Source organism: Coturnix japonica, chromosome 5 (assembly GCF_054131305.1).
Source record: "Coturnix japonica strain WE chromosome 5, WE-NBRP24, whole genome shotgun sequence".
Taxonomy (NCBI): Eukaryota; Metazoa; Chordata; class Aves; order Galliformes; family Phasianidae; genus Coturnix; species Coturnix japonica.
The window spans coordinates 3035900-3056293 of record NC_140667.1 but is presented as its reverse complement, the minus strand read 5'-3'; the positions used below and the strand labels follow the sequence as shown (position 1 = coordinate 3056293).

The window sequence follows — 20394 nt, the reverse complement described above, 5'->3', positions numbered from 1 at the left end:
TGACCTGTATTAGGAGAAAACAGCTGTTGTATACCTTTCCACATTCCAGTTTGGAACCTGTAGATACTGTATAGTTCTAATTAACTAAATCTGGGCAATCTAATTCTGTTTTCAAGTTCATTGAAGAATGTTTTGAGAGGATCTCATGCTTTTGTTTTCTGTGTTAGGCAGGGCTATGAAGAACTGGAGAGACAGCTGAAGGAAGTCTTCAAGGAAAGGAGCAATATTCTTCATCAACTGCTGAAGACTTCTAAAGAACTCGAGGGAATTAAAGTAAACCTCCAGGTAAGGTTATGTGTGGGTTTCTGGTGTCTGGAGTTTTTTATACTGGTGTCTATTTACTGCTAATAAATGGTTGATTTTAGAGCATGCAAATAGTTTTGTTTACCTTGCATTGAGTGTAAAAGGGATGGTCTCAAGGAAAACATAATCTAAATAATTCAAAACCAAGACAAAACAAGAAAGCAAGCATGCAAACAAAATGTAGCAAATAAAAAGAAGAAACAACAAAAAAAAAAGAATAAGCTGCCTTAATGGAGTCCACACACAATTAACCTGACAGCTGCTATGAAAGGATTTCCTTTGTTGTTGTAGGCCACATCTTTGCTGAAGAGTTGCACCTGTGCAGCCTAGTGCAGCTGCTTACTTCACTCTGCAGACATGCAGCCTACACCAACTGACTGGATTTACTGCAGGGGATTACTTTACAAGTTTAACTGACAGTGTTAGAAGAGCAGGCAGCTAGGCACCCAGGGCTGATGAAGTAAGGAGGTTTTCTGGGTATCATGGGTTGGTTGAAAGGATGATAGTCAGATTAACTCTGTGGTCATATCAGCTCCTTAGAGTGAGAAGTAGAGATCTTGCTCTGGATCCTATACTGAAATCATCAGATTTCAGATTAAGAGCATGCCTGTCTGCCTGATACTGCTTGTCAGTCCTAGTGAAGGCTCAGTTTTGGTTGAGGTTTTTGGTATTGCATACCATTTTAAAAGATGGTATTATCCAGCCATTGCGTATGTACCATTATATTGATGTAAGCTAGGCAGGAAAAATATAAGGTAGTACTCAGAAAAATCATATCAATCTATTTTACATGATCAGATGCAACCTACTGCTCACTGCAAAATTATGTGTACAGTTAGCAGTGCTGAATTATGGCAAAAAGCATAGTCAGGGTGTTCCTCCTTTTCTCACCAGTGGCAATTTGTTTTACAAAACAGTTCCCAATCACTGATTTCACAAATGAGCAGCATTCAAGATCTCTTTGGTAACTGATTTTTTCCTTTATCAGTCTTTGAAAAGTGATGAAGCATCAGCCAGAAGTGATGTGCAGAAACTTCTTGAACTGGGACAAAAGCAAAGGTAAGAACATACTTTTTCCCTTTCCCTTCACTTTTTAGACTGAAAGCAGCAATACTAGAAAACACCATCCTTCCTTTTGCCTTAAATTAGAAGCACTCTTGTAGCTTGGAGTCTTCTGATCCTAACAGCAACAGTAAAATCAAGGCAAGGAATGCTATATTGTGAACAGCTTTTGAAACATGTGAGACATATGAGCTGATATTGGACATCAGTCGGGATATCTGTTAAGAAAAGAAATAATTGGATTTCTCCCAGACGTTTAGATATGAAACTTCCTATAATATATATAATTTCCTGATATCTTGCTTAAATCTCACCTTGAAGTCTCTTAATTTCTACCCAAAAGCAAATGTGGACTTCTAAGTGTATCAGCCACTAAGCATTCTGCACAACAGTAACTCCCAGAGCCCAACCCTGGAGCGATACAGTATGCAGCAAGCAACCAAGTAACCTTCACCCTCCTGTATAAAATAAAAGGCTTTTACTACAGGCTCCCAGAAAATGCAGACAAATCTTTGTGTTGTGCTGGCACTGTAGTTCATGAGGTCCTTTTAATTTTATTGGCAAGACACTTAGTGGTAAATACAACATATCTGTCACTCTTCTCTTGAAACAGAAGAATGATTTGGTAATGGACACTTGGGATGAAGTTTGTGTTTTGGTTTATCAATGCCTAGGGAAGAAATGAAATCCCTGCAGGAGGCCTTTCAAAAGCAGCTTAATGAGGCGGCTGAGGAGGCAGAAAAGCAGCAAGCTACTGTGAGTGAGTCTGTCCCTCTTCCATTTTTTTATTTTTATTTTTTGTATTGTTTTGATTCCCTTAGATTTCAGATAGACATTAGTACTCATGTTCAGATAAAAGGAGGTGGATAAAATCGCTATGTTCCAGAAAATAAAGATGTTTGTTTTCACTAGTTTCTGTTGGATTCAGGTGTGTATCCAGCATCTTGAAGGTTTGGGCCTAAGTCCTTATGCCTTATGAGGCTACCTTTCTTGGATCTCTTGTCTCACCTATCCCAGAGTAAGCTGTCATACTGCCATTGACTTTTTCTCTAGATTCCTTCCAATTTTCCGCAAGAAAATAAGAGAAAGCTAAATCTTGGCAACACTAGATATCCTTATCACTATAGGAAGGTATAAATTCAAGGCACAAACATCCAAATGTTGTTATTGCAGGGGGGGGGAAAACTCATTCTTTGTTTAGTTCTTGGATGTAAACACAAAAATTGGTCCAGCATTGTTCAGTCATAATCTTATAACATGAATATTGCTGAGCATTAATCAACTAGATAATTTGTAGAGATTTATTTAAACCTCGATTTCTCTGTGATTCTAAACAGGTTTTGTGGACCAGACTGACCCAGAGTATGTAGTCGTGACATCTAAACTACGTGCTGGGTGCTTAAAGTAGGATACTACACCACAGTTATGTTCCCCCACAATATATAATTACTGGATTGATAGTACTTGTAGGCTTCTCTAGAGAATAAAAACCCTCATCTGTTCTTGAGGGGAAATAAATAAGTGAGCAGTATTCTGACCAAAGCTAAGAATGAGGTATATTTTGAATCTTATTCAATAATTTGAGCAGAGTGTGTATTCTTTCTTCTTTCTTCTTTTAAAATGTTTTGGACTTTTGACACTTATGTTGCTTGGAAATAAAAGATTGGAGCCTGTTCCTCTCTATTACGTATTTAAAACGTGCTATTTCAAAGTTGTCTTTAATGGTCTTCTTCCACATGCACTGATACATTCTCATCAGCTATGGTGGCACACCAAATTCTAGCCCTACAAATTAAATGTAAATTTAAATAGCATGTAGACATGCTATTTAATTTTTACATTACTGTTTGTTACTCAAGATTATCTTGGCTGTGGTAAAATAAGTAACAGCCGAGGTGAACAGATTATTGGCTCTATTCTTTGCCATACAACACTGTTTTTTGTTTTTTTTACCTTGAGGAACTGTGCTTTGCAGAAGTTCAGCCCCTACTATAGTGCTTTTGGGAGAGCACAAATCCATTACAGAAAATTAAACAAGAAATGAACAGCAACAACCCCCCCCCCCCCCACCCCCCCTGAGTTTATAATAGAACTTAAAGTAGAGGGCTGTCATCTGGTGAGACAGAGAAATGGAATTCTTGAACTGTATTCTAAAAGCTGCCAATAGTAGGATACTAAATTGGCCACTGATTTTAAGGAAAGCTGTGCTGGGTCTTTGATTTGTGAGGGCAAAATGCATATGTTCACCAGCAATGAGAATGAACAAATATTCCAAAAGTGCTTTGGGGTCAGTTTATTAAAGTTCTTCAACATTAGAGAAGCCAAGAACATTAGGACAGCTAAAAGTTTGCTGTTCTGTGGATTTACTGAGGTACTGGTAGGGCTTGGTGGACAACTCATGAAGCTGTTTTGAGGCTCGAAGGAGAGATTTGGTCTTGAGGAGCCAAAAGTCATTGCTGTCCTTAACAGTTCCAGTCATGCTGAGGTCAGGCAGCAGAACTATGAATTATTTGTTATTATTAGTCTGTCAAAAAGCATTTCTAAAATAAAGTCTGTTAGGAGTACTATACTGGATTTAAGCGTACAGCGAGTATATAAAACATCCATGGAGATATAGGACAATCAGGAATAACATGCTGTCTCCTTTAGCCATCAGTAAAAGTTGGTAGAGCTTTTCAGATCTAAATACCAAAGTAGTAGTTTATAGTAGGTTGTTCTGCAGTGATTTATTTTTATGTGAAAAGGAACCACTACTTAAAGCTGTTTCCCATTAATTTCAATCACAGTGTATAGAACCAGCTGGACTGTTCTGGAGTAAAGAATGAAAATGAAATGACAAATGATCACAGAAACAGAGGGGATGGGAAAATAAACAGGGGAAAGCAGGGGATAGGGATATGTAGGCTAAGTTTAGACTGCCTTTTTCATCTTATTCCTCTTGCTGTTTTATATCACACTAACACTTTTTAGAAAGACACGGTGATGGAATTGTTTGACAGCTTAATTATTGTATCATTTGTCAAAATAGAGGAGAAAATACATCTGTGTTAAATCCTTTTTCCTAGTTGCTCAGTTCTTGCTATGAAAACTTAGGATTAAGTAACTCACTGTGTGTGACTTGTTAAAAATTAGGCAGAAATGATGTGGTTAACTGGTTATCAGTAGGACGTTCTAAGTAATAAAACAGAAATAGAACTTGCAGGATTGAATTCTGAGAAATCTATGGCCAGATCTCTTATCACCACTAGCTCATAAAAAGATGGGATGTTCATTTCACTCCAAAATATAACATATGCTACTAGTTCTTATGACAAAGTCATACATGTCTCTATGACAAAAATGTCTTTTCATAAATTTATAACTTACAATCAGAAGTTGAGTTCACCTAAGGAATCCTAGCAGGCAAAAACTATGTTTAGCTTTACTTTCATAAATATTGATCGGGCTGTAGATTATTCTATTATTTTCTCAAGAGATAGAATATTTCCCGTGTTTATAGCTTCCTATTCTCTTGGCTTACAGAATCAGTTCCTGTGGTGTAACTTGAAAATTAGACTATGAAAATTAATACCGAGTATGTTAGAGCTAATGGATATTAACAGTGATATTACAGACATGCTAGTAAGGGTATTTCAGTCCCATGTTAATCATTCCTGCCTTAGTCCTAAGCAATGTAAAAGGTGTCTGGAGGTAAGCAAATAAGTGTACAGCTCAGCTTTGACTGTGAAGTAATGACTTTATGTTGGTATTACTCCATCCTTCCTCTGTGGTGAATAACTAACTATTGTCTGTCTCTTAGAATTAGATTGCAGCCATCTGCTAAAGCATTCTGTAATTTCAGTGGGGGAAAATTTAATTTCAATGTTTCAAGGTCACATTCTGCTGTTGAGTAAAGGCTACTGGATGGAAGCTGTTGCCTTTAATAAACGTAATGAGCTCTGAAGCACACAAAGCTCTGCATACCTTAAATGTCTGTCTCCAGGAGACAGAAGCAGTGTCCTTGCTTAATATTGTAGAGTTCAGCCTTAGAACACCAATAGATTTTCATTATGTGTTTTCATAATTACATCTAGATAGTAATTAAAGAAAGCCAACACTAGGAAAGAGCTGAATGTCAAACAAGAGCAAAAAGTGAGTTGAAAGTGGGAAAGAGGTTGAGAAGAACTCAAAAGCCCATTACTGAGCCTATTCATCCTTTGTTATGTACACATAGATGGTATTTCCCTTTACCAAATCATTAGAAAAGACCTGTGAAGCATTTCAAAAGTTCTGTTACATGTGTCAGTTGGTAGTAATCTCACATACCCCATACTGACTCTTCTTTCTTAGGTGATAGTGTTCTCTGGCTTCTGTTTTGGTATTGAGAGTGATGTCAAGCTCAGTAATGGCTTCTAAATTACTGACATCTACCTACTTGAATATGTACATGACTGAACAGCGTATCATGCAGATTCACTGTCATTTTTGATCCCCATGGCATTCAGATCATTCTGTCAGTATGTTCATCAGGTCAGAATGTTCAACTGTCTTTTTTTGCTCACTGATTTCCTTCCAGATGTCTGTGGGAAAACTCTGTCCTAAAACAAACTTAGATTTGTAAAAATATATATTTTAAACTGCTTGATAAACTAAGATTGAGAGTTCTAACTTCCAAGATAAATCTTTGAAATAAATAAGGATCAAAGAGCAGATTGAGCTACTTCCACATATAAGTTACACTGACGGAGATTATGGATCTGTTCTCATTAGGACCAATGACTGTTAGAAGCCTATGGTTAAATAAATCCTTAGTTCTTTGAAGATTCCCATGGACTTGGTTGCAAAGAACACTATATTTACAAGTACAAAAGTCAAATGAGGGGTTTTATGTGTAGTGATTTTCTTCTCTCAATTCTAAGCTTCCCAATAAATATCATGGTATCCACCTGTAGGTTAATCAGGAAATACAAAGTGATGACCTATACAACAATAGTTGTATGGTTTAACAGCAATCGTTTCCCAAGATTATTAAGGTTATTAAGCTATGAATAAGGTTAAAAGAAAAAAAAATGAGTTTAAGATGGTGTTTAGCTGCATTTCAGAAACTCAGTATTTTTTTTCAACTTGTAGATTAATTTTTTGAAGACAGAAATGGAAAGGAAGAGCAGAATGATCCGGGACCTCCAAAATGAGGTAAGAGGGGAGTACTGAAGTGCAACAGTATTACCTGTGACAATGGTGATAACAAGTGCTATTCTGTTAGAGCACATGAGCCTGCCTCACTTCTCACATCATCTGCAGTCACTGGAATTGCGGAGTTCAAGGATGCATCCCTGTCTATGCCCTGTAGTGTATGCTTATATACTGGTTAATTGTTCTAGGTTGCTAATTGTTCCAAACTCAGCCCAAGAAAATCCACGAGAAGGAAAAACAAAAAGCATCTGTATAGCTTCTTATATTCATTGTTAGCACTGAGGGAACTCTAGGTACTACTCTACAAGAAGGTAATGATTTGTCTTAAGGAGCTTTTAAAATGCTTGGTGAATGCATAAAGGCTCGGGGGAAATATTTTGGTATATTCATAATGATCATAAATGCTTGAGGAGTTCTTTTTGTATATACCTCTCTGATATCCAGCCACACTGTGGTTCTCTGTTTTCAGGGAAGTACTTTGCCTACAGAATAGAGAGGATGCGTAAGTATTTTGTGAGTCACTGAGTGAGCTATTTCTGGGTCTCTGCATTGGTGTTATTTGGGGTATCTGTGTGGGTAGTGCTTCTCAAAAAGCAAAAAGAAATAACACTGAAAACTGAACTTGGAGGTAAAGTAATGATTAAACTGAAAGTGTTGGTTTAGGTGGGAAAGAAAATACACCAGGCAAAACAAAGTTCTAGTTTTTAATGCCTTCGGTGATGTCTTTTCCATTCTAGCTCACCTGTGTCTTCTCTCCCTTCCTTACATCCTTCTTACTTATGATTTGACCAGAATACATATGTTCCCACAATTTCAGTAGTTGTTATTGGAGTTTTCAATCAGAACCTCGTATTTTGATCATAAAATTCATGAAAAGAATGATTTTGATGTTACGTTGTTTATCTGTGCCCTGCTTCCAATTACTGAATATGCTTTTAGTAAGCCTTTTTTTTTTTTTTTGGATATGGTGTATATTTAATAGATATTTGTACATGATTTTTTGTCATGGGGTTATCCCTAGATGTAAGTAAGAAAACAAAGAAAGACAAAGGAGCGGCCATGGTGTTTGGGAGAGAGGGGAGGGCAGAGATAAAACTCAATGGCAACGATCTGAGGAGGAACAGGAATTGACTAATTGTAACCAAATCAAACACAATGAGAGAGACCAGAGTACTCAAAGTAGGAGTCAAACCACGACACTGCGAGGGCAGCATGTGTTTTTAAAGTCCTATATTCATAGAAATGGATAGAGCCGTAATGTAAATGGAATTCCTTCCACAGCTACTGTTGTCCGTCTTTCAAATATTGCATTTACCCTCTATTTGTATTGACAAATATTGAATGCAGCAATCTCAGACTCTCTTGCCACTGTAAAAAATAATTACCCATTTAGTTCTGTCCTTTCAGCATGTGCCCTACTGCTGTTCAGCTTGGCAGTTGGGAGATAGGAATAGACAACAGCTTTCCAGCTGAATATTGCAGCTGTGGTGTAGCATATGAAGAGAGGACAGTGTACAGAAAAGGCAATTTTCAGGTTATTCAAGACTTTAACAACAAATATTGCCAACTAAAACAACAAAAATCTCTGGTGTGAAGGGAAAAAAGTGCTGTATGCTGTGCATAGTGACTGTGTCTACAATTCCTTTTTGTTAGAGGTCTCTAAATGCTTCCACCAATACCAGAAGCAATCTGAAAGGCTTCCAGCAGATGTACACATGTATATAATTTCCTTGAGATATATGAGTTATGATTTTCTCCCCCAGATTAATAAGTAGTATAATTAGCTATACGGGTGAGGTAGCAAAATGCTCTTTGGATCTACCACTTGAATGCTGTAGTTGCCTCACGTTAGACTTAAGTAAAATATATATGTATTTTAAAATGATGTTATTGAACAATTTTATTGCATGTGATTGGAGAAGATACAACTACAGTTTCTTGTATTATCTGTGGGCAAGTTCTTTTATTATATCTCTGTGTATGCCTAAATTAAAGTATACTCATCTCTTTATGTAAACAATTTACAATAATTCAGTGTATTTATTACATGGGTACAATAGTTTATATCAGGCAGTATATTTCTTGGCTGTTTAAGCTGTGACAGAACTTTGAAGAACATGAATTACATAGAAGACAAAAGTAGTACAGTCAATACTAAGTAAACCAGGAGTTGAAAATGAATTTGACTGTGGCTCCCAGTAATTTGTGTTCTTGCTGCTAAGAAGCATGGTTTCAGATAACTACCTTGTAAACAATACTTTTGTTCTATTCAGGTATAAATTGTGGTTATAGCTTTAGTGTCGAGTAAATCGTCCTAAAGCAGAATTTTCTTTAATCTTTCTGTGTTTAGCTGCACAAATAAAAGATAAAGTCAAGGCAGTATGAAGTCCCACCTGATCTACTGGGAATTTTATGCCCTGCAGGGTGAATTCAAATGAATTACATTGAATTATGGTGGAGGAAAAAAAAGAAGAACTCCTGTGGTAAAGTAGAAATAAAATTGTAAGGCTTTGAGTCTGCATCCTGACACCATTCTGTAAAGGAGGATGTTGTAATTCTTCTCTCTTCATACTCTGCAGATAAAGCTAACTCTTAAGCTGTGAATTTTCTGAGTATAAAAGTCTGTTCCCATGCAGGTGGAAGGTGGGTTAAGCCTTTTTTCCTCTTTGCAGTGGTCCTACAATTCAGAAAAAGAAAAAAAATCACCTGCAAGAATCAGAGAATAAAGTGGAGGTGGCTCTTAGTTCAGTATCTGAGTGAGATGCATTTGTAGTGATATAATGTAGTAGCTGCAACTATATTGTATGTACATAATACATGTTAGGCCAAGCTTTGTTTTCTGAAAGTTCTGTTTCTGGTCTTTAGACCCAGAAGTGAAGGATACATTTATTCAGTTGCTGGTGAAGGATAATCAGAATTTTAATGCCAATTAAGGCGTTATAATGGATCTGCTAAGTCTGGAACTTTCTTTCCCAGAGACAGCCATATTTTCTGTTTCATTCTTTAAGTCTATGTTCAGGATTTAAGAAATCTGTCCCGTTCCTGGAGGTGTTGAAGGTGAGGTTGGATGGGACCCTTGGCAGCCTGGTCTAGTACTAGGTATGAAAATTAGCAGCCTTGTCTTTGGCAGAGGGGTTGGAGCCTGATGATCCTTGAGGTTCTTTCCAACCCAAGCAATGCTTTGATTCTATGAATCTGACTCACAGCCATGAACTTCAAAACACTCAAGTGTAAATATTTAGGTAAAATATATCTTTCATCAATATGAAGATGAAAAATGAGATGTGCACCTATTATGGCTCTCTTTTCATCTTGTGCTTAGTCACGATGCCTTGGCTGCCTGCTTGGAATTTGTCCCATATTGTTTTTATGTTGTCTTTTAAATTAGCTGTAGCACTGAAAGTCATAGCAGTGTACTTTCCGTAACCTTGCTGAAGTCCTTCTGATGTCTTTACTCAGTTTGCCAAGTGCTTTTATTTCTGTTATCCTCCTTCATTAACTTTCCAAAATGTTTGCTTTCTTTATTTTTGTTGTGCCTGCCTAGCATCAAGACTGCATGACAGCATTTTTATCCCTGAAGCTTAGTTTTTTTTGTTTGTCATTTCTGGCAATATACTGTCTGCAGAGAAGAGAGTCATTTCCCATCTGCACCTTCATTTCATTTGTAGGAAAGGTATATCAGTAATTAGAGCTTCTGTTTATTGATAGTGCATAATATGATAGCGTTTAAGGTAAGCTTTTCTAAAGATCACATTGTTTAGGCCCTTGGGGTCAGGGAGATGCTGGGTTTGTCTGATATTCCATTTCATCTCACTGTTCAGCATGTATGACATTAAGGACTTGGTGACATTATTTCACTTATTTCAGGAAGGCAGCTTCACCGGGCAATGTGGGCAGCACTGAATTCTAGTTAAAATCTTTGGCTCGAACTTGTGAAGAGAATTTTGTGAATGTTGGTATTATCCAGACCACTGCTTTCCTGCATTAGAAATCTCAAAGGCAAAGCAGCTCACAGCCAAACTCTAGAGAACTTTAAGCGTGGATGAAATTTCATAATCAATATAAAACTTTTCCTGAAGCAAGTGCAAATTTTGCAGAGCAGGAAAAAAAAAAAAAAAAAAAGAGATGTTTTGATCTAATTTATTCATGTTATGCAGACGAGTGGAAAAGTTGGCTTTTAGTGCGGTGATGTTAAAATCACTTTGTGGAAAGATCACTGAAAAGGAAGCAACAATGAATTTTTAAGTGCATGTGTGGCGTTAAGATATGGTTGGGTTGTTTATTTAGAACGTTGCTTGATAAAGCTACACAGCACCTGACATGCAATAATCCTGTCCTAGGATGAGGGTATTCAGAGGCTAAAAAGCTCTGACTACAGGACGAGTTAGCAGGAATATCACAGTTATGAATAGATTTCCATGAAAATCAGTAGGAAGTCAGAAGAAAAGCAAAACGGCAGAATAAACCTAAATGAATCAAGCGGTGGTATAATATACAGAAATTCCTTTGATTTAGAGGGAGAATCACAAAATCAAAGAGTTGCAGGGATTGGAAGGGACCTCAGGAGATCGTTAAGTCCAACCTCCTGCTGAAGCACAATAGGTTGCGCAGGTAAGCATTCAGACGGATCTTGAATATCTCATAGAAGGAGACACCACAACCTCTCTGGGCAACCTGTTTCAGTCAACCTTAATGTAAAGAAGTTCTTCTGCATGTTGGTACAGAATTTCATGTGTTCAAGTTTTAGGTCATTGCTCCTTGTCCTATGGCAACACACCACCAAGAAGAGCCTGGCCTCCTCCATTTTCCTCCCCCTTTCCTTTAGACAAAACATAAATATTTATCAGATCTCCAGGTGTAGGGTTTAGTGTTTGCATTTTCTTTATAATCATACTGTTGAATACAGATGAGCTTATTTGCTGAGTTTGAGGGAGCAGAAAGTGACTTTGAAAAACAATTTCTATTATTCAGTGGTTTAAATGAAACTGGACTGCTCTTGTTTTGCAGCTTTTAATCTTAATCAATATCAAGTTTAGTTGGAAAATTTCAACTTTTTAATGTGAGGTATTTTTAAACTGAGGTTTGATAGCTTGTGACATGATCAAGATTATAGTACTCTCCTGAGACTCGTTACACTCTGGTCTTAATTTGATCAAATGAAATGCAATATTTGGACTGATCATTCCAATTATATAGAGACGTTCAAAGAATGTGAAATAATAAAGATAACAAAGTACTTGACTGTAATTCAAGGTAGGACTATTCCAGGAAAAAAAACAAAACACCAAAAACTCCAAATAAAATTCCTCACCACCACAAAGGTGATAAATGGCTGGAACGCCTCTCCTATGCAGATAGACTGAAGGAGGTTGGCTTGTTCCAGGCTGTAGGGAAACCTCATTGCAGCCTTCTGATTTTTAAAGGGAGGTGATAAATAAGGAGGGAAATAATCTCTTTACATGGGCAGATGGTGACAGGATAAAGGGGAATGGTTTTAAACCAAAGGAGGAAAGATTAAGATCTGATGTCATTGGGAAGTTTTTCACAGAGTGGGTGGTGAGGTGGTGGAACAGGCTGCCCAGAGAGGCTGTGGATGCCTTGGGGGTATTTAAGGACTGGTTTAGTGGGGCCCAGGGCAATATGATCTAGTACTTGATTTAGTGATGGGCAATTCTGCCTGAAGCAGAGGGGTTGGAACCTGATGATCCTCGACATCTCTTCCAACCCAAGCCATTCTATGATTTGGTAGTAATTTTAAGCATTATAAGTCAAATGAATTGCATTGGTTTCATTTAGATGCCATTTAAGTGTTGATCTTAAGCTTATATTTAACCATAATCTTAAAATAGTTTTCATTAAACTGCCACAAAATGGCTTTAGTGTATCCATTATAATAATTGCGCCCATTTATCATTTGCCTATAACATTTCCTATGCAATGTATCTTCAGCACTGCAGAATTCAATTCCAGTTTTTGTAAGTGCAAATGTTTTAAACAGCCAGTTGGCTGTTATTATTGGGTTATTTGCTGTAATTATTGGATTATTAGTGTTTTTAAATAATCTAGGCTTTTATTATGCCATGCGCGAAGTAACAAATGTGGAAATGCCCATTAAGCAAAAAGTATTTAAATCAAGTGATGCTAATGTTATTCTGTAATATCATGTCTTATCTCAGTATTCCTTTATGGGTAAGGATGTCTAAGTAGTGTTTTGTTCTATCAAATAAATACTTGAATACTTGAAAAAAAAGCCAAGAACAAATGAACACCAACAAAAGCCCTGTCTGATTATTGTGTTTCATCAGCCAACCTGCATAGTCCCTTAAAGTTGTTTGGTAGACACAGAGGAAAATGAATTTGATTACCTTTCTGAGGTTAATTCCCCTATATTGTCTGTATTAAATCCAGTGCTTGCTATGCTGGAGATATCTCAATTGATCTGTGTTATAGAGTCAGAAAGGAGAACATATTTGAGCAGGCTTTTTTCCTGATTTCCCAATAGTATAATTGGTGTTATTAAGAATGTTCTCATGCTGTGCATTCATGCATTACAATTGTGAGCCTCAGTGTGTTTATTTTGGCCAATGCTAAGCACTTTGCATTTAAACGTTGAGTTTGATCGTACTGAACTTTGAGTATTAGGAGGAAAGATTGTGGAACTGGAGCTATCTGTTAAGTATACCTCGTTGGTATTCTCTGCAGCCTTTCCTCCATTTATTTGATTTTAGGCTTCATGTTGCTCCTTTTAAGCATAATTTTGACAATACATTAGGATTAGCTCATTGAATTGGCTCTTCTCACTGTAGCTAGTTGCATGGAGGGTGACTGTTTTTCTGTCATTGCAAAAGGGAGAATAGAGTTTCTTGAGCTTTCTGCCATAGCAGCCAGCAAAAAGCAGACCTAGTCTGCTACCCTAAAAATGCAGATGTTTGCTCATGTGAAAAAGACATTGTACATCGTTCTGTCTTGATGCAGATTCACAGTGACTGTTGCCAACTCCTGTTTTTGTCATTTGGGAAAGTCTCCAAGTTATTTACATTTGAAAGAGCCAAATGTGTATGTGCAGTTTGTAGTATTTGAGTGGCACTGACTCCTCCTCATATTCTCTGCACAGTGTTTGCTGTCTGAAAAAACATCAGTTCAGTAGTGCTTGCTGGGCTAAGGATTTCATGCATCGTGTGTTAGCAAATAATAGCTAATTTTTATGGTGGTTTAAGCTCAATAGGTGATGTTAAATTACTCTGTATCTTGAAATTAATGATTTATAATCATTAGATGTTCCACACTTATTTCCACTGAAAAGTGTTTTATTTCCTTCTAGTCAATCTGGCCTTTTAAATAGAAATGGTTCTGCCATTATTAAAAGGAACGAAACAAAAACTTAGTTTTACCTTGACTTTTGGGGCTGTATTCTGCTATTGTCAGTGGTAGCTTACAGTCTGTATTTCTCAGCCTAGTTCATATTTCTGTATGTTTGATTACATACATTTTGTTTTGTTCAATTGGCTTTGAAATAGTGTTTTTTACACGGTAACACTTACAGGTGTGACAGCATGTTCCACGCTGTAATGGGATGTGCCATTGGTCTCTGCAACTTTGTGTGCAGGACCACATTATTTCTGGAGAGAATTCAAGATGATTTGCTTAAAGGCAAATTATTTTTACTGATTGGTAGGTGGTTGAGATTGAGAAGCATGTCTTATATAAAGCTTAAGCCTTTTGCTTTGTATAAATCTAACAAAGGTTTTAAAGCACATAAATGTATTGATTTAATGACTGATGAATAGGTAAGTGTAAATGCTTCTGTTGTTGTCCTTTCTTAATTTATTTTAAATCTCAGGAAGTGGGCTTCATTTTGTTATGAATACCACCTACAAACACTGGCTTCAAACAAATATTATTAACAAACCACTAATCCAATCTGCAGCTCTACACCTCTTCTGCTTCCAGGCCTCAGCAGGGATGATTCAGCCAGCTCAAGTCCCTGCAGAACTTAGTGAAGTATGTGAACAATTAGATTCAATTTGATCAGCTGAGCGTTGCATCAGGCTCCCTAAAATACACATTCTGATTCTCTAACCTGATAAAGCCATAATACCAGAATTGGCTCAGAGTTGGATGTGTGTGCTGCAGCATGGATGGCAATGCCTCACTTGGCAGTTCCTCTTCATTGGACTCGTTCACGCTGCTGATTGCTTTGTGCCTTACTTTACCCTTTCTTTACTTCAATTCTACATCATGATTCTGCTGCTGGAATCCAAAAGCTCCAAAATGTGACAGCCACTCACTTAAGTAAAGCAAAGCTTGTGGCCAAACAAGCTTTGTCTAAGTACTATGGCTGATAATTAGGATTTATAACTATGGACAGTTTAACAGTGAGTATCCCCTATCTTTTCATGAACTGTTGGCATTCCCAGTAATGTGAATGGCATGATAAACCTGTTATGAATTGTTCTTAAATCACTAGACAAACTAATTACTGCCCAACACCTTTTGATCTTAGCTTTATTTGGTATTATGCATGCTTTTTCACCAAACACCCTGTTGTGGTGTACTTGATGTGGATAGCCAGCACTCGTTCTAAATAACCTAATGAAACCAAACCACAAAAAGCTTTCCCTCAACATCAAGACTACATTGTTGAAGAAGAGATGGGTTTTTGTTGTAGGTGATTCCTCCCTACAGGGAACTGAACACCCAATATGCTGAACAGACCATCTTAGAGATGCTGTCTTCTTGGGTCCTCAGGTAAAGGATGACACCAGGAAACTAGCTAGTCTGTTAACGGCTGTCAAACCACAACCCCATACTACTTTTCCATTTAGGGAGAGATGAAACAGCTACATGTGGATCAGGGGCTATCAAAATACCTTAATCTATACAAACTGTCCTATGCCTACATTTTCATTAGAAACTGAGCTGTTTACTGATCTACTTTACACTGGTTACAGGGAGTACTGTTACCCTACTAATGCAACCTGGCCACTTAAAGGCTGGAGAGATCTCATGCTAACTGGAAGCTTAGGTACTGCTTATGTTGCACCTGATGTGTCTGATGGGTGGTTGCACCTCTGATGTTTTGAATGTACAAGAATGTGGAGAGTTGGACAAGGTTTCCCCACAGGAATGACAGAGTCATTGGTCCCTGGAAGTGTTGAAGAACACTGGAGATGTGACACTGAGGGGCACTGTTAGTGGGCATGGTTGGGTTAGGGCTGGACTTGATGATCTTGCAAAAACCACTTTGTATTCTTTAAGCGAGGATAGACCATTTCAGGACAGAGGCAAAGAAGTTATTTAACTAATGCATATTATCTAGGCTCTTGTATTGAGTGGGCACAGCATGATGGAAATGGTGTTTAATTTGTGAATCAATTCAGTAGAACTGCCCCAGGGTTATCTATTTCCCACTGAAAGATACTGTGGTGACTTCTCTAAAACAGATGCTTACCTTCAGTATTTTTAGATTCCACTTGCAGGCTGCTAGCTTTAAAAATTTAATATATTGGCTAAAAGTTCGGTAACAACAAGACTCAGGACACTGCTGCTGAGAATTCGTGAGACAGAGCCTATTAATATTAAAGCAAACCTGACTGATATGACTCCATGGAGAACACAGTACATGCATTCCTTATTCATCTCCTGCCCTTCTCCTTTCGTATCTATGTCATTTATGTTTTAAGACAGGTGTTGACAATTCTGGGATGCAAATGTGCAAGGATCTAATATGTGCATAATGCAGCATTCCATCTCCTGCTGCTGGTACAGAAGGAAAAGGAAGGCTGTAGGGCTGAGTGTGACCACTGTGACCCTTCCCTCTTGCAATGAGAGTGAGCCTAGTTCTTTGGAAGTCAGAAATTGTATTTAGTTTATTTTTGTGGTCAGAATTCTCATCTTTGTCATCTTATCTTTATAGAGCTGTCAAAGGTTTTAGCTTCTTTTCGCCCTTCTGTTCACAAATATCAACCTGATATCCCACGGAGTATCCCTGAGGCACTCAGCCAACTTTACCAAAGGGAGAGATCAAAGAGTTGTCAGGGTTCTGCTGTAGATAATACTTCATGGCATAGGCAGTTACCCCTCATTTCAGATAGACATTCTGTAAAATGTGTTCAGTGTTCACACTGTGTTCAATGTGCTGCTGTGCTTTTAATTAGAACAGCTGACGGGTTCCTGGGCAGCCTGATCTAGACATTGGCAACCCTGCCCATGGCACAGGGATTGGAACTGGATGATCTTAGAGGTCCCATCCAACCCAAGCCACTCCATGAAATGGCCTATTCTTTCCCATAAGGAAAGTCCACCTGAAATGACCGGAAAGGTGTAATTGAAAACTATGTCAGGATTAAGGAAGGGTGAAGCAAGCTCCTAAGAATTAGAGAAATCACAGTGTACCATAAACTTCCTTTTGCAGGAAGGAATCTGTTTGAAGATATATTACCTCTGTGTGTGTGTGTGTGTGTGTGTGTGTGTGTATGTGTACATGAAGGTGATCACAGAGGAGGATGAGATGTTTACTGGTCATGTTAATGATTCTAAAGTCCACCTGATGAAAGTAGGAATGGGATTACTTCCAAATATCTGTGTTCATGGAAATCTGAACTAGCATCACTGTTGAAGTGATTTTAATTTTAAGGGTCAACAGGAAATGAGACTTATCTTAGATGATAGCTGGTAGCAAGCATTTAGAGTCATGCAATTGAAAATATAGGCTTTAAGGAGTGAATAAAACAAAACCTTTTATCTTCAAGTATAGTACAAGTAATAGTTTTAATACATTACTTAATAGTAGTTCTCCAGTTCTTGTCAATGAGTGATGACTAGGATTTGGTCTGCAGTTGGTTATTCAGGCAATTCAGTGATGCAAGTACTAGTATCACTGAAAATGGCAACTGAACCTTCCTATGAGGCTATTAAGTGATTATTTTAACTTCAGGTGATGAATGATATGCTCTTTACAGACATAAATGCCACTTAAACCATTACTTCTCGTGGGAATAAGCTTTTTTTCTAGTAGCTTGAAGTTTGTGTGGAAACATGAAAACATTCAAATATGTACTGTCCCACTATGTTCCCAAGTGCTCCCAGATGCCACAGTGATGATGCAGAGCTATGGTTGTAGTCACAACTCTGCATCCTGGCTATGGTTGTGGTTATGGCTAAGAGTTCTGCAGAAAACCTTTATACTACTATATTAGTGCAAAACAAATACATTAAGAGAGAAACTCGAAGGTGATGCGCGCCTTCAAATTTCACCAAAGTCAAAACTGGAGTAGCAACAGTGCGCATAGAAGCAGTTGCCTAAAATTATTGGTGTTACCTGGTGAATGTTAGAGAGCTGGTAAAGTGCAGATAGAAGGCAGTTATTTTCAGTTTTGCAGTGGTATACATATGCAATGGTATTATAGGGGGCACAAGAGCAGGAAATGTGCCTCAGATATGAGGAATTGCTTATGTGGTAGAGGACATGTTTTCATAAGGCTGGACACAACACTTATTGACTACTCAAACCTTTGCTCCTGTCACTAGGAGGATGATTGGTGACTGTAATTCTTCCACATGCTTGGGGAATTATAGGAACAGCATGCTTCTAAGCAGTTCTACTTGGTCCCACACCACCCAACACAAAACTCCTTGATAAAGCTCAGATAGGCTATTTTCATAGGTTGCTTTTTACGTCCTTGAGTGGAAATTCTAGAGGAAAAAAGTAAATGTAGAATGGTGGTGTATAAGGTCATATCTGAAAATCCTCAGACAGTAGAGTGCGGGAAACTCAATTTATCTGTCTTAGAAAGATGAAGAGCTGAGTCAACCCTGCTGGGATTAAAGCTCTCACATTGTTTCATGCTATATAAAACACTTTTTCATCACCTTGAAATGTAAAGCTAATATCCAAAGCAAAAATGGGTACCAGTACATTTTTAAGTCGAGATATTTAATTTTGGTCGGATGCTGCCTTGTGGTTTTCCCTCTAAAGGGCTCAGTGAGCAGCTTTTGTTTAACGGGAAATGGAAAGCAGTTTTCATCTTGGCAATTGGCCCTGGCAGTCTCACTGAATACAGCCCAGGTTTTTTTTTTGTTTTTTTTGCTGGAGTGGTTTTGTTGTTACTTTTGTCAATGGCTTTTTATAGGATGTCCATAATAGAAAAATGCTGCAAGGAGGAAGAATGTTGGCTAGCAGGAGCTTAGCATGGTTTGATCTGTGTGATTGTCATGGAGTTATCTCTACGTATATCTGTGTCCATAACAGGAGGACAGCAGGCCCACTGGTCTGAAAAGAGGAGGGGTTGTCAACAGTTTATGGGCTGTTTCAGCCCAGTTTTGTGAGTAATAGGGCAGGAGATCCATGTACCCATGCCCTGGGAAAACAGGAAGGGCAGGGATATGGGAGATGGGCCTAAAAACAGAACAGCGGCATATCATTATCTTAGGAGAAAAGTTAATTTACTGAATATATTGGAATTCAGGATAAAACAATAGAATACGGTGTAACTGGAACTTAAACTAATAAATAAAATGAGAGAGTGACTGAAACTGTAGATCCTGATGCTATTTCAAAGAGGTAACACAGATGTTACAGATCAGGAAAGATCAATAGTAGAATATTAAGCCACTCCTCTGTATGGCCAGAGGTGAAGATAGCTTGTCTTTCAAGGAAAGACATCTGAAGATCTGTGTACTTTCCATAGGTGGTATAACTTTATCCTTCTGTAGATCAGCTATAGCTTATACCAGATAATACTCAAACATGTACAGACTTAATACGATGATAAATCCCTTTAAAATGGATGCAGGTGTGTGATTTGTCAGGTATAACAATGCCTATAAATGACAGTGCTTGTCTCATGAGGTACTTACTATTTGTGTTCAATAAGGAGAATATATTGTGAAAAACACAATATAAACTGTATGATGATTTTAAAAATATGAGTTGGCAGAAAAGGAAGGAATAAATATTGCCACTGCAAAAGTGTTTCTTCTGAGTGCTTAGTTTGTGCTTTGCTGTTTAAATCTCTGAAGTCTTCTAACAGGATGATGGAAATCAAAAAAGAAACATGGTACCAAAAGAAATCTTATCACACTTTTCAGCCATTATGCATTGATATTGTAGGGTTAAGTTGATGAAGAGAGATAAAGAGACCTGCGTGTTAATGATGTGCAAGGTAGTAATATCCTCAGGAATGAAAAGACTGTTTGCATCTTGCTTTAAATAATTTCCTAAGGATTCTTAGATGTGAATATTGTTCTATTTTTCCTTCAGAGGGGTGATGTGCTGAGTCTATATTGTTAGGGTTTGCTGCTTTAGTGAAAATATACACGTCTCTTCAGGTGTTCAATCACTGTTTTGCTTCACTGCTGATGTTTTATTGAGGAGGATAAAAGAGAGAAATGAAGGAGTTATTTTCAGACGTTTGGAATAGAGATATGTGGTTTAGTGATGGGACTGGGTAGGTTGACGGTTGGACTTGATGATATTGTGTGCCCCGGTGGCACAAGTGGTAGGAATGCCACGTTGCAACACTGGAGGCCCTGGGTTTGAATCCCCCCTGTGGCACAAGTGGTAGAAGTGCTGCTCTGCTACACAGAGGCTCGAATCCCGGGGGCTTGGACTTGATGATCTCTAAGGTCCCTTCCAATCCGCACAAGACTATGATACTATGATGATGATACTGATGGACTTTTCCAACTCAACTGACTGATCCTTTATGCCCCTCTACCCAGAGAGAAAGGTTATATTTTTCCTAGCAGTTCCAAAAGCACGGTGTCAAAGCAGGTGTTCCTACAGCTTTTTCTATCTGCTTTCACATCAGTCACCTGGTGGGGATTTTCAGGCAACCTAACAATAGGCTTACTCGC

General features: G+C 38.0%; 1 protein-coding gene across 2 annotated transcripts in view; it reads left to right on the top strand.

The window, feature by feature from the left end:
• Nucleotides 1-20394, top strand: part of LOC107314249 (leucine zipper protein 2-like) — a 92368-nt gene that overhangs the window by 39346 nt on the left and 32628 nt on the right. For both annotated transcript variants that reach the window (XM_015863321.3, XM_085549853.1), the window contains exons 2-5: nt 168-285; nt 1292-1362; nt 2040-2121; nt 6475-6537. In XM_015863321.3, the coding sequence (XP_015718807.2) occupies nt 168-285; nt 1292-1362; nt 2040-2121; nt 6475-6537 (334 nt within the window). The remainder of the gene's footprint in view (nt 1-167; nt 286-1291; nt 1363-2039; nt 2122-6474; nt 6538-20394) is intronic.